At 42.5% G+C, this 14,304-nt stretch overlaps 1 protein-coding gene across 4 annotated transcripts; it reads left to right on the top strand.

Annotated features, from left to right (window-relative positions):
* Positions 1 to 1,696: 1,696 nt before the first annotated feature.
* On the top strand, positions 1,697 to 13,877 carry LOC129823665 (uncharacterized). Of its 4 annotated transcripts, none has more exons than XM_055882560.1 (8): positions 1,697 to 1,954; positions 3,527 to 3,955; positions 4,380 to 4,582; positions 4,696 to 4,800; positions 4,886 to 4,981; positions 5,678 to 5,788; positions 6,605 to 6,731; positions 9,494 to 13,877. In XM_055882560.1, the coding sequence occupies exons 3-8, from the start codon at positions 4,475 to 4,477 to the stop codon at positions 12,619 to 12,621; spliced, it is 3,675 nt and encodes a 1,224-aa protein (XP_055738535.1). In that variant the 5' UTR covers positions 1,697 to 1,954; positions 3,527 to 3,955; positions 4,380 to 4,474; the 3' UTR covers positions 12,622 to 13,877. The 4 variants fall into 4 exon arrangements, with proteins under 4 accessions (XP_055738535.1, XP_055738536.1, XP_055738533.1 ...); XM_055882561.1 differs by having other exon boundaries at positions 3,499 to 3,955; XM_055882558.1 differs by lacking the exon at positions 3,527 to 3,955.
* Positions 13,878 to 14,304: the final 427 nt, after the last annotated feature.

The raw sequence follows: 14,304 nt of genomic DNA, 5'->3' as shown, positions 1-14,304 counted from the left end.
CTCTAAAACCCTTACACAGCCTGGAGGTGTGTTAGGTCATTGTCCTGTTGAAAAACAAATTATAGTCCCACTAAGCGCAAACCAGATGGGATGGCGTATCGCTGCAGAATGCTGTGGTAGCCATGTTAAGTGTGCCTTGAATTCTAAATAAATCAGACATTGTCAACAGCAAAGCACTCCCACACCATCACACGTCCTTCATGCTTCACAGTGGAACCACACATGCGGAGATCATCCGTTCACCTACTCTGCGTCTAACAAAGACACAGCGATTGGAACCAAAAATCTCAAATTTGGACTCCTCAGACCAAAGAACAGATTTCCACCGGTCTAATGTCCATTACTTGTGTTTCTTGGCCCAAGCAAGTATCTTCTTCTTATTGGTGTCCTGTAGTAGTGGTTTCTTTGCAGCAATTCGACCATGAAGGCCTGATTTACGCAGTCTCCTTTGAACAGTTGATTTTGAGATGTCTGTTACTTGAACTCTGAAGCATTTATTTGGGCTGCAATCTGAGGTGCAATTTATCCTCTGCAGCAGAGGTAACCCTGGGTCTTCCTTTCCTGTGGCAGTCCTCATGAGAGCCAGTTTCATCATAGCGCTTGATGGTTTTTGCGACTGTACTTGAAGAAACTTTTGAAGTTATTGAAATTTTCCAGATTGACTGACCTTCATGTCTTAAAGTAATGATGGTCTGTTGTTTCTCTTTGCTTATTTGTGCTGTTCTTGCCATGATATGGACTTGGTCTTTTACCAAATAGGGCTATCTTCTGTATACCCCCCCTACCTTGTCACAAAACAACTGATTGGCTCAAACGCATTAAGATGGAAAGAAATTCCACAAATTAACTTTTAACAAGGCACACCTGTTAATTGAAATCCATTCCAGGTGACTACCTCATGAAGCTGGTTGAGAGTGCCAAGCTGTCATGGCAAAATGTGGCTACTTTAAAGAATCTCAATGATAAAATATTTTGATTTGTTTGATACTTTTTTGGTTACTACATGATTCCATATGTGTTATTTCATCGTTTTGATGTCTTCACTATATTCCACAATGTAGAAAGTAGTAAAAATAAAGAAAAAACGTAGAATGAGTAGGAGTGTCTAGACTTTTGACTGGTACTGTATATTGGTCCAGGCTATCTATATATATAGATAAATAAAATGCAAATGAATTACTTAATCATACAATGTGATTTTCTGGATTTTATATATATATATATATATATATGAGTATACAGAACATTAAGAACACTGGCTCTTTCCATGACATAGATGAAAGCTATGATCCCTTAGAGGTCACTTGTTTTTTTTTTACACCTTTATTTAACTTGGCAAGTCAGTTAAGAACACATTCTTATTTACAATGACAGCCTACCGGGGAACAGTGGGTTAACTGCCATGTTCAGGGGCAGAACGACCCGGACGACGCTAGGTCAATTATGCGCCGTCCTATGGGACTCTCAATCTTTGTGTCAAGAACTGCAACGCTGCTAGATTTTTCACTCAATAGTTTCCCGTGTGTACCAGGAATGATCCACATCCAGCCAACTTGACAACTGTGGGAAGCATTGGAGTCAACATGGGCCAGTATCCCTGTGGACCGCTTTCGACACCTTATAGAGTCAATGCCACAATTAATTGAGGATGTTCTGAGGGAAAGGGGGGGGGGGGGGTTACGGTACTTTACTATTTATATTTTAGTAAAGCTTTTTTTCCGGTAAAACGCTGCCCAGGAGGGCCCAATGTTATGAATAAAAAGTACAGTGGGTGGCAGTGCAATGTTGGTTACGATGTTTCAGCCAATGAATGAACAGAGACCAGTGTTTACGACCTTTTTACGACAATGTTCTTTATTTCCCGTGTTTACCTCCAAACCCTGTTCAATGCCAGAGATGCCCAACGCTATATAGTTGCAAAAGCGGCATCGGATGGAAGCTTTGACGAGAAACGGTTAGTAATGTTACTCATAGAAACAAATTCCTTGTCCGAGACCTAGCATACATTTGGTGTATAATTTTGTCTGAAAACGTTATTCATACGCTCCATTGTTTACATTTTGGTTGCACGTTCTTTGAGGGTTGTGTAAAGCAATTTTGAAGTTCAGTTTGCATAATCTCACGAGTCTGATATTTAGAGGCATTTAAGTCACATTTCCACCAACAAGCTGTAGTTATCTGTTCATATAGTAGAAATCCGAGAGAAATACTTGACCTGGAGGCGAAAGAAACGCACGGCTGTTTAGGCGAGGTGCTGGCTAGCGGAATGTAACGCTTGAAAAAGAAGTTGAGCCGCACACTCTCTATGAGCTCAGATGCAATCATTTAATAACCCAATAACCAACGTTTCGACAGTCAAGCTGTCTTCCTCAGGGTATAATGGCAAAAACTGCGGGTCACTAGTTTATATAGTGTCAAAGGACACACAGGTGTCTGTAATCATGGCCGGGTGTGGCTTGATATCATTGGTGGCTTTACAGATATAAATAGAACATATTAAAAAACATAAATGGATATACCATCATAGATACAATTTGGCTACATAAGCCTACAAACATTTACAATGACTAGCAAAATCACAAGAATGGTGCTAAGATGCTCCGAGATTCGTACTTTTAATTTGCGCTTCGTTTTCGTTTTACCCACATCATTTTTACCACAATGACAAGTTATAAGATAAATAACTGCCTTAGTGGAGCACTTGATAACAACTTTGTTTGGGATCTGTTTCCCTGTGTGGGGGTGTTTGAAGGATCTACATTTGTAAGTGCCATTGCATTGAGCGCAGCCATTACACTTGTAGTTTCCATCTGGAAGAGGCGCAAATAGACGTTGTGCAGGGGTATTGTGGGTAAATCAGAGTTTTACCAATTGATCTCTGAGATTTCTGCACCGCGGGAATACGACCAAGGGAGGGTCAGAAAATACATTCCCAATACTGTCATTGGATCTTAGAATTTTTCCTTGGACTACTCATAAGATACCAGTGGTGGGCCGTCAGGGCCTGCAAGGCCTTCTCTGCTGGCCTAAACATCATCAGAATATATATATTTTTTTTAATATATTTTCCCACAAATATGTATTAAATTATTCCCCAGAGTAAGCGTTATACTCTTCATTTCATAGCTTTCCTCTTGGTTGCACTGCTTCCAGCCCCAGGTTGAGATTTTGAGGGCTGGTCTTTATGTTAGATCTTTTATCCAATCATATTCAGCCATCATGTGTTGCCAGGGGTCTAAAATCTGCCCTCAGGCCTTCAGAATCAACAGTGCGGGCGCTTGTAGCTTATAGTGAATGGAAATGAAAATGTAGTGTCAACCAATCAGCTTTAGAGTTGGCTATTGTACGCCTTCTGGCTGGCTCCAGTGTTACACAGGAGCCAGCTAGCAGGCGTAGTGCGTGCACATCTTTTGATTGGATTACCAATATTGAGAGGCAGGTCCTATGGAGATCTAGGAAACTGAATTTGATAAACTAATTAATTTGCGTACTACTAAGCTGTTTTTTCAACCCACAATGGCGGAAGGAGGAGAAGATATCGATTTGGTCGAGGATATAATTATAACGCCATTCTCAAGACGAACTTTTCAAGAAAAGTTGGACATTGTAAGGAGAGGTCGCCCGACGCCACAAAGCCTGTCACAGGCGGGAAAGTGCTTTGTTCGCTCGCCACTTTCAAAGTTTCAACTACGAGCGCTGTCAATGGCTCCTTGGCTCCGATAAGCACTGCAAACTGTACTGCTGGGAATGCCTATTATTTGCAAGTGATCGATTTGGTGTTTGGAGCCACACTGGCTTTGCAAACTTGAGTTGTCTAACCAAGGCAGCAACGAGACACCAAAGTACGGCTGGGCACTAACAAGCAATGGTGCTTTTGAAAACTTTTGGGGACACCGGAGTGGATCTACAGCTCAAAGAACAAACGCGCAGGGCAACGGAGCTGCACAATGAAAAGGTGAAGGGAAATATTGAAAAGACTCATTGATTGTGTCATGTTTTTGGGTAAACACTGTTTACCCAAAAATGTCAATTTGTCAATTTCAATGTGACGCAACGCCTGGTTATACTGCGTTTCTGTCTAAATGTATAGTTTCTAGAGCCATGGCATCATAATGAGGTGGATTAATTCAGGTGGGACTGTGTAGTACCTCACTGAAGGCCCAGGCCCCAGGCCCACGGCACGCCACTGTAAGATACCTACCAAGAAAGGGTTATCAAAGAACAGGCTTATAGGAAGGTCTCTGTTATCCAGTTAACTGCATTTGTGCCTGCAGTAAGTCCCTATATCATCTCTGTTATCCAGCTAACTGCATTTGTGCCTGCAGTAGGTCCCCCTATCATCTCTGTTATCCAGCTAACTGAATTTGTGTCTGCTGTAGGTCTCCCTCTCCCCCTATCATCTCTGCGTCTGTTAGTTCCTCCACTGCGGCTGGTGTCTGCAGCTCTATGGCAAGTTGTTCAGCAGAGAGACGTAATGGACTACGGGTTGGTGGAGGAGTTTGTCACCACTGTGTTGGAGATAGTTCCTGATATGATGAGTTACAGGGAGAGAGTCCAACTCATCATGGGGCTGCGAGCACAGGTGAGAGATGGTGGAGACGAGGGAGCCTCCAGAGTTCCTCAACTCGTGATGTCAGTGCGCTGTTTTTTTGTTTGTTGTTGGCCCACCCACCAGTCTAACTTTTACTTCATCAGCTGGTTCTGGAGTTGTGTCGCTCTGATCACCTAGCCAACCCTGAGACCATCCAGCCACACCTGAACAGGATGAACACCTGTATCATCACTCATAGTGACAAGGAGGTTAGTACTACCCAGTAACAGATCAAGACTTGTAACGCTGCTACTTAGTTGAATTTATTGACTGAGCTATCCATACTTGCTGTAGATTTCTGATCCAGAGGTGGAAGCGTCAGAATCAAACTTCCTGAAGCTGATTCAAACTCTGCTGGAAGACCCAGTTGAGAAAGAACACTTCTTTCAGGTCAGTGTTGTAACTAAGGAGCTGCTGCTGATTTTATTTGATTAGGATCTCAATTAGTCCTCATTCGCTCTAATCTTCCAAGAGTCCTTGATGATGATGACTCCAAGAGTGAATGCTTTTACAAGGTAGTGAAACTTATTATTCGATTTTTAAAGAGTACTGAATATTGGGCCTCCCGAGTGGCGCAGTGGTCTAAGGCCTTGCATCGCAGTGCTAGCTTTGCCACTAGAGTTACTGGGTTCGAGTCCAGGCTCTGTTGCAACCGGACGCGACCCGGGAGATCCATGGAGCAGAGCATAATTTGGCCCAGCGTCGTCAGGTTTAGGGGAGGGTTTGGCCCGGCAGGAATGACCTTGTCCTATCGCACGCTAGTGGCTCCTGTGGCGGGCTGGGCACAGCGCACGTTGACACGTTCGCCAGGCGAACAGTGTTTCCTCCCACACATTGGTGCAGCTGGTTTCCGGGTTAAGTGGGCATTGTGTCAAGAAGCAGTGAGGCTTGGTTGGGTTTTGTTTCGGGGGACGCACGGCTCACGACCTTCGCCTCTCCCGAGTCCGTACGGGAGTTGCAGCGATGAGACAAGACTGTAACGACCAATTGGATACCACAAAATTGGGTAGAAAAAAGGGTAAAATTATTTTATTTTTTTAAAGGGGAAAAAAAGTACTGAATATCCTCTACTTGTTTGTTTCTTAGAGTGTGTTTCCAGAGGAATTTGGCCCAAAGTATGACTCAGCACTGCAGACTCTGGTGTGGGAGTTCCTCTCCAGGCTGGAGAAGCTGCTTCCAGCACCAACCCTTCAACAGGTACCATGCTAACATCTTATTACCTTCATCAGGGACCATGCTAACATCTTATTACCTTCATCAGGGACCATGCTAACATCTTATTACCTTCATCAGGAACCATGCTAACATCTTATTACCTTCATCAGGAACCATGCTAACATCTTATTACCTTCATCAGGGACCATGCTAACATCGTATTACCTTCATCAGGGACCATGCTAACATCGTATTACCTTCATCAGGGACCATGCTAACATCGTGTTACCGTCATCAGGGACCATGCTAACGTCTTATTACCTTCATCAGGGACCATGCTAACATCTTATTACCTTCATCAGGGACCATGCTAACATCGTATTACCTTCATCAGGGACCATGCTAACATCGTATTACCGTCATCAGGGACCATGCTAACGTCTTATTACCTTCATCAGGGACCATGCTAACATCTTATTACCTTCATCAGGGACCATGCTAACATCGTGTTACCGTCATCAGGGACCATGCTAACATCGTATTACCGTCATCAGGGACCATGCTAACATCTTATTACCGTCATCAGGGACCATGCTAACATCTTATTACCTTCATCAGGGACCATGCTAACGTCTTATTACCTTCATCAGCATACTGCCATAAAAGTTGTTTTTAAAATTCACTGTACAAAGATATTTGTCCTTAAATGACAAATGCCCTTTAAGTGAATAACTAGATGCTTATAACAGAGTGAAAATATGCATAAAGAAACATTTCTTAAAAGCTACCATGTGTTTTTATGTTATAATACAAAATGGGATACATTGGTCTTTTTAAAAGCCATTCTCTTCCCATTAGACTGCATCTTGGTTCCTACCTGATCCCTCTGTCTTGGAGGAGTGTGTGGAGTGTGTATCCCACCCTCAGCCTTTGAAGACCCTTCTCCAGCACCACAACAACACATGTGGACATGTAGACACCAATGGTAGGAGAAATAGACTTTGGACAGGAAATAATGTTATGTGATTTTAAACTTTTTCTGGACACCCTCTTCCCGACAGCTGAAGGTCCCGAAGCTTCTGCACACTGTGGGGGATTATTTACTTTACGAACAGTCTCTGCTCTAACTAGTAGAAAACCTCCCTTCACTTTGGACAGGAAATAATGTTATCAGAAAGCCTATAACATTTTAATGTTTGGCTTTAATGTTTTAATATTGACTTTTTTTTCTTCTACTGTGTCTTCTGCTCTACTAGTAGAAAACCTCCCTTCACTTTGGACAGGAAATAATGTTATCAGAAAGCCTATAACATTTTAATGTTTGGCTTTAATGTTTTAATATTGACTTTTTTTTCTTCTACTGTGTCTTCTGCTCTACTAGTAGAAAACCTCCCTTCACATTTCTGACTGTCAGACGTGAATGAAAATTCTTAGTTTTACCAGTGCAACGTCCGTGCAGCATCTCTGCATACCAACCATTTCATCTCAGAGTTCATGGAGATATGCATTTGGATCTTCTTGAGTTGTACAGTGTTGTTTTGAATTAAGTAGCCTACAGTGAGCATTATACTATGCTTATTAACGTTATACTATGCTATTATATTTGGTTGTGTTATGTATAGAGTTTTCATAATTTCATGGCCGATTTAAAAAAATATATATATATATATATATTTTTTTACACCTTTATTTAAATATTGCTGTTACATTGTACAACCTTCATTGTTATGTCAGAATTATGTACAATTCTGGCAAATTAATGACGGTCTTTGTTAGGAATAAATGGACTGCTGAATATGTTAGGAATAAATGGATACCCTGACTGCTTGCACGGAACGCAAGAGAATTTGACACAATTTCCCTAGTTATAAGAAATTCATGTTAGCAGGCAATATTAACTAAATATGCAGGTTTAAAAATATATGATTGTGTATTGATTTTAAAGTAAGGCATTGATGTTTATGGTTAGGTACACATTGGTGCAATGACGGTGCTTTTGTCGCGAATGCGCTTGTTAACTCATCACCCGTTTGGCGAAGTAGGCTGTGATTCAATGAGAAATTAACAGGCACCGCATCGATTATATGCAACGCAGGACATGCTAGATAAACTAGTCATATCATCAACCATGTGTAGTTAACTAGTGATTATGTTAAGGTTGATTTTTTTTTTTTTATAAGATAAGTTTAATGCTAGCTAGCTACTTACCTTGGCTTCTTGCTGCCCTCGCGTAACAGGTAATCAGCCTGCCACGCAGGCTCCTCGTGGAGTGCAATGTAAGGCAGGTGGTTAGAGCGTTGGACTAGTAACCGGAAGGTTGCAAAAACGAATCCCCGAGCTGACAAGGTAAAAATATGTCGTTCTGCCCCTGAACAAGGCAGTTAACCCACCGTTCCTAGGCTGTCATTGAAAATAATGTGTTCTTAACTGATTCGCCTAGTTAGACTTAGGGATGCCACCCGTTAGATAAAATACGGAACGGTTCCGTATTACACTGAAAGAATAAACGTTTTGTTTTCGAAATGATAGTTTCTGGATTCGACCATATTAATGTCGAAAGGCTCGTATTTCTGTGTGTTATTATATTAGAATTAAGTCTATGATTTGATAGAGCAGTCTGACTGAGCGGTGGTAGGCAGCAGCGGGCTCGTAAGCATTCATTCAAACAGCACTTTTGTGCGTTTGCCAGCAGCTCTTCGCTGTGCTTCAAGCATTGAGCTGTTTATGACTTCAAGCCCATCAACTCCCGAGATTAGGCTGGTGTAACCGATGTGAAATGGCTAGCTATTTAGCGGGGTGCGCACTAATAGCGTTGCAATCGGTGACGTCACTCGCTCTGAGACCTTGAAGTAGTTGTTCCCCTTGCTCTGCAAGGGCCGCGGCTTTTGTGGAGCGATGGGTAACGATGCTTCAAGGGTGGCTGTTGTTGATGTGTTCCTGGTTCGAGCCCAGGTAGGAGCGAGGAGATGGACGGAAGCTATACTGTTACACTGGCAATACTAAAGTGCCTATAAGAACATCCAATAGTCAAAGGTATATGAAATACAAATGGTAAAGAGAGAAATAGTCCTATAATTCCTATAATAACTACAACCTAAAACTTTTTACCTGGGAATATTGAAGACTCATGTTAAAAGGAACCACCAGCTTTCATATGTTCTCATGTTCTGAGCAAGGAACTTAAACGTTAGCTTTTTTACATGGCACATACTGCACTTTTACTTTTTTCTCCAACACTTTGTTTTTGCATTATTTAAACCAAATTGAACATGTTTCATTATTTATTTGAGACTAAATTGATGTATTATATTAAGTTAAAATAAGTGTTCATTCAGTATTGTTGTAATTGTCATTATTACAAACAACAACAAAAAAATGGACGATTAATCTGTATCGGCTTTTTTTGGCCCTCCAATAATCGGTATCGGCATTGAAAAATCATAATCGGTCAACCTCTAGTTATGTAGAATACTATCATTATGTGATCTTGCAGACATTTGATTCAGACTTTGATTTAACTTGATTAAACAAGCACCATTCACCAGAGCATCCTGTTCTCTAGGAGTAGAGGAGAGACAGCGTAGACTAGAGAATCTCTCACATGCACAGAATCTTCTGGACCTTTAGCCGTCGGGAAGAGGGGTCTAGAAAAGTCAGATCTGCAACCACTCCATATGAGGATATAACATGTTAGCCTTTAATGTTTCTTTTTTATATATAGACTTTTCTTGTCATCCTGTTCCTCAGGTCTGTTTTCTGGCAACAATCAAATCCCAATCAAAGCTGACCCAGAGGTCCAATCAGAACCTGTGCAGCAATGTATTCGCCATGTCTCATCTGACAATGAGTCAGAGATGACCCCTTTGTTGGAACTGGGGATTGATTCAGACCGAACTGTAAATAAAGAGGTGGGGCCTGTGCACAAAGAGGTGGGGCCTGTGCACAAAGAGGTGGGGCCTGTGCACAAAGAGGTGGGGCCTGTGCACAAAGAGGTGGAGCCTGTGCACAAAGAGGTGGAGTCTGCTTCTTTAGAGGTAGGGCATATATACAATGAAACTACAGAAAAAAACATTAAACACAACACACCAGGTAAAGAGCTAGCAAAAGAGATTAAAAATGATACATATTATCACCACCTTAACACTGACAGTGGGCTGAAAATCCAAGGAAAAGCCCACAGCAGCCAACAGGAAGTGCAGGACATTTCTTGTTTGTCTACTTCCTGTTGGCTCCATCAGCCAACAGTGCTGCTACACAGACTTGACATTACTGATATGAAGAGACCTCTGACACAGGTAGCAGCAACACCGAGGAGAGAGAGGCTTCAGATTGACAAAGCGGGATCCCAAGGACAGAGCAGAGGACAGGTCAAATCACAAAAGAGTGAGAGGAATATCAATGAAGAGCCCTCTGATGGTCAACCTCAGTATTCTCTGGCCCCTGACCCATCCCCTACCTCAGAGCAGCCTAAAAGAAGCAAGCGTGTCAAAATATGCTCCTTGTGTAGAAAGACTTTCAGCGAAGCAAAGGATTTGACGGCACACATGAGATCTCACAATGAGCAGAGCCCTTACAAGTGCACCCATTGTGGACAAGACTTTGAACACCATGAGGACTTACAGAAACATCAGCAGAATGTGTGTGAGGAAGCAGCTCAACCAGAAGAGGACAACATGTCTACGACATCCATGGAGGATCAGACGGAGCTAGCATGCACAGAGCAATCAGAGTCGTCCAAAGCCAGGACATGCCGTGTGTGTCATAAAACTGTCTATAGTAGAAATTATTTGAGAAAGCACCTGAAATCCCAACATGGTCAACTCCTGAAGATACACAAGAAACACAAAACGTTTTTCTGTTGCACTATGTGTAATAAGTCCTTTGATCTTTCTGAGCCAAACAAGTGTGAGGTGAACCAAGAGCAACTCCCCAGGAAGGCACAACCAGAGGCCAACACACTTACAGCTACAGTGATACCGCAGCCCTCAAGCACTACATCCCACAACCCAACAACCTCCAATGCTCTGCCCATTCAGGCACAGTTCTACAATGACTACAGAACATGTCTTTTGTGCAGTGAAACTTTCGATACTGCAGAGACCATGAGAAAGCACCTAAGATTTCAACACAATATACTGTCTTACTTGTGCCACGATTGTGGGGAAAGTTTCCCAAGCAAATTAGATCTTCAGAAACACTCAAAGAATTGTTTGAGTATTCCAGATTCAAGAAAATGTCATGAGTGCAGGAAAATTACTTCTCAAACAACACAGCCGCAGGCCAAAATTTGTCTGGAGATTAACCAAAGACAACAGCAACTACCTGCAGCGGGAAATGCGATGGAGATCCCTCAGTCCTGCAACACAAACGTTAACTACTTATATGACTTGCAGCAATGCCAGCCAAAGGAGTGTGAGGAGATTCACTTTCAGAGAGGACAGCAAGACTGGAATGAGGAGGTTGATCCAAACCAGCATCCAGAGGAGGTTGATCCAAACCAGCATCCAGAGGAGGTTGGTCCAAACCAGCATCCAGAGGAGGTTGATCCAAACCAGCATCCAGAGGAGGTTGATCCAAACCAGCATCCAGAGGAGGTTGATCCAGACCAGCATCCAGAGGAGGTTGATCCAGACCAGCATCCAGAGGAGGTTGGTCCAAACCAGCATCCAGAGGAGGTTGATCCAAACCAGCATCCAGAGGAGGTTGGTCCAGACCAGCATCCAGAGGAGGTTGGTCCAAACCAGCATCCAGAGGAGGTTGATCCAGACCAGTATCCAGAGGAGGTTGGTCCAAACCAGCATCCAGAGGAGGTTGGTCCAAACCAGCATCCAGAGGAGGTTGGTCCAAACCAGCATCCAGAGGAGGTTGATCCAGACCAGCATCCAGAGGAGGTTGATCCAGACCAGCATCCAGAGGAGGTTGATCCAGACCAGCATCCAGAGGAGGTTGATCCAGACCAGCATCCAGAGGAGGTTGATCCAAACCAGCATCCAGAGGAGGTTGATCCAGCGGACAGAAGCAGTTCTCTGGTTCCAAGGGAGAATGGGACAGATATTCCCCAGAGCCATAGCACTTCACCCCAGAACCCAACAACCCCCGATGCTCCCCCCACTCAGACGCAGCCACCTGGCATCTCCCCCCCAGCCTCGCTAAAATCTAGAACATGCCCTTTGTGCTCAAAATGTTTTGCTTATAAGAAGACCATGATGCAGCATCTGAGACGTCATTCACAGGGTCAGGGACCCTTCATGTGCACCATATGTTCAAAGAGCTTTGGTACCGCCAGTGATTTGAAGAGACATCAGGGAATTAAGAGCGGTTGTGGGCCAAATCATCGTAATCTCGTCGTACCTGAGAATGCTCCCACAGAACAAAAAACTGTCTTCTCCTGCCCCCATTGTCAGGGACAGTACACGAGTGAAAAAAAAATGAAAGCACACATGGTATGTCACACAGGAGAGGGGTTCACCTGTAGGTTTTGTGGCAAGATATTTGCTGAAGATAAGAAATTACGCAATCCTGTTCGTTCTCATATTGACAGACGACATCTATGTGACACATGTGGTAAAGATTTTACATCTCTGTCTAACTTGAAAAAACACACACTTGTACACACAGGAGAACAGCCGTACATTTGCACAGACTGTGGCAAAAGTTTTAGTCTGAAGGGTAACCTGAAAGTCCATCAACAGAGTCATACAGGAGAGCGGCCATTTGCATGCACAATGTGTAAAATACGCTGTTTCACTCAGACTCATCTAAAACGACATATGTTGAGGCACACAGGAGAGAAGCCTCATAAGTGTTTGGCTTGTGGGAAGACATTTCAACGGAAAAACACATTGAGGAAACATCAGCAAGATTCGTGTTCTTAGTTCTTGGCTTTTACACACTGCCTTCTGAGATGCAGACTCAGTCATACTTTTTTCGCTCAACATTGACACCATTTAGTTGATGACATTAATGGCTTGCAATTGGTTCTAGGTTCTAGTCAACAGACAAATAGGCATCCATCTTTTGCTACTCTCCCTTTTTGCACATTTGTAATATCTAGCAGTTTTGTGTGTGTATGTATGTATGTATGTATATATATATATATATATATATATATATATAGTGGGGAGAACAAGTATTTGATACACTGCCGATTTTGCAGGTTTTCCTACTTACAAAGCATGTAGAGGTCTCTAATTTTTATCATAGGTACACTTCATCTGTGAGAGACGGAATCTAAAACAAAAATCACATTGTATGATTTTTAAGTAATTCATTTGCATTTTATTGCATGACATAAGTATTTGATCACCTACCAACCAGTAAGAATTCCAGCTCTCACAGACCTGTTAGTTTTTCTTTAAGAAGCCCTCCTGGTCTCCACTCATTACCTGTATTAACTGCACCTGTTTGAACTCGTTACCTGTATAAAAGACACCTGTCCACACACTCAATCAAACAGACTCCAACCTCTCCACAATGGCCAAGACCAGAGAGCTGTGTAAGGACATCAGGGATAAAATTGTAGACCTGCACAAGGCTGGGATGGGCTACAGGACAATAGGCAAGCAGCTTGGTGAGAAGGCAACAACTGTTGGCGCAATTATTAGAAAATGGAAGAAGTTCAAGATGACGGTCAATCACGCTCGGTCTGGGGCTCCATGCAAGATCTTACCTCGTGGGGCATCAATAATCATGAGGAAGGTGAGGGATCAGCCCAGAACTACACGGCAGGACCTGGTCAATGACCTGAAGAGAGCTGGGACCACAGTCCCAAAGAAAACCATTAGTAACACACTACGCCGTCATGGATTAAAATCCTGCAGCGCATGCAAGGTACACTGCCTTGCGGGGGGCTCAAGCCAGCGCAAGGTGTCTTTTATACAGGTGCAGTTATTACAGGTAATGAGTGGAGAACAAGAGGGCTTCTTAAAGAAAAACTAACAGGTCTGTGAGAGCCGGAATTCTTACTGGTTGGTAGGTGATCAAATACTTATGTCATGCAATAAAATGAAAATGAATTACTTAAAAATCATACAATGTGATTTTCTGGATTTTTGTTTTAGATTCCGTCTCTCACAGTTGAAGTGTACCTATGATAAAAAAAATGACAGACCTCTACATGCTTTGTAAGTAGGAAAACCTGCAAAATCGGCAGTGTATCAAATACTTGTTCTCCCCACTGTATATATATATATATATATATATATATTTTTTTTTTCTGTTTTGTGTCAAATGTTGCCTTTTTTTTTCTGTCAGCATTGTACAGCAACCCATTGACAATATCCTTTACAAACTGCAAATGTAAGTCTACAAGAGAGATTGAAATAAGCACAACATGGGTAGACCGTATGCATTTTGAATGGAAACCAGTATACATTGTCACCGCTCGATTTTGTTATTCTGTTTAACAATGCTCATGTGTTGTGACCTTATTTACTATTATGTATTGATTTCCTCTTCAGTCATTATGTGATGTGCACTGCACAGAACCCAGGAAGTATTATCACTGAATTATTGTAATGTTTGTTGTCAGTTTAATCCTGTAAGGGATTGGTTGCCAA

Source organism: Salvelinus fontinalis, chromosome 26, assembly GCF_029448725.1.
Source record: "Salvelinus fontinalis isolate EN_2023a chromosome 26, ASM2944872v1, whole genome shotgun sequence".
NCBI classification, from domain to species: Eukaryota; Metazoa; Chordata; class Actinopteri; order Salmoniformes; family Salmonidae; genus Salvelinus; species Salvelinus fontinalis.
This window is presented reverse-complemented; position numbering and strand designations above follow the sequence as displayed.

Bases quoted from the DNA above. Each gene is read 5' to 3' on its own strand.
- LOC129823665 (XM_055882558.1), top strand. From the start codon at position 1,933: ATGGAAGCTTTGACGAGAAACG. The intron at 1,955-4,379 runs GTTAGTAATGTT...TGTCTGCTGTAG, and splicing joins GGAAGCTTTGACGAGAAACG to GTCTCCCTCTCCCCCTATCA. The intron at 5,789-6,604 runs GTACCATGCTAA...TCTTCCCATTAG, and splicing joins CAGCACCAACCCTTCAACAG to ACTGCATCTTGGTTCCTACC.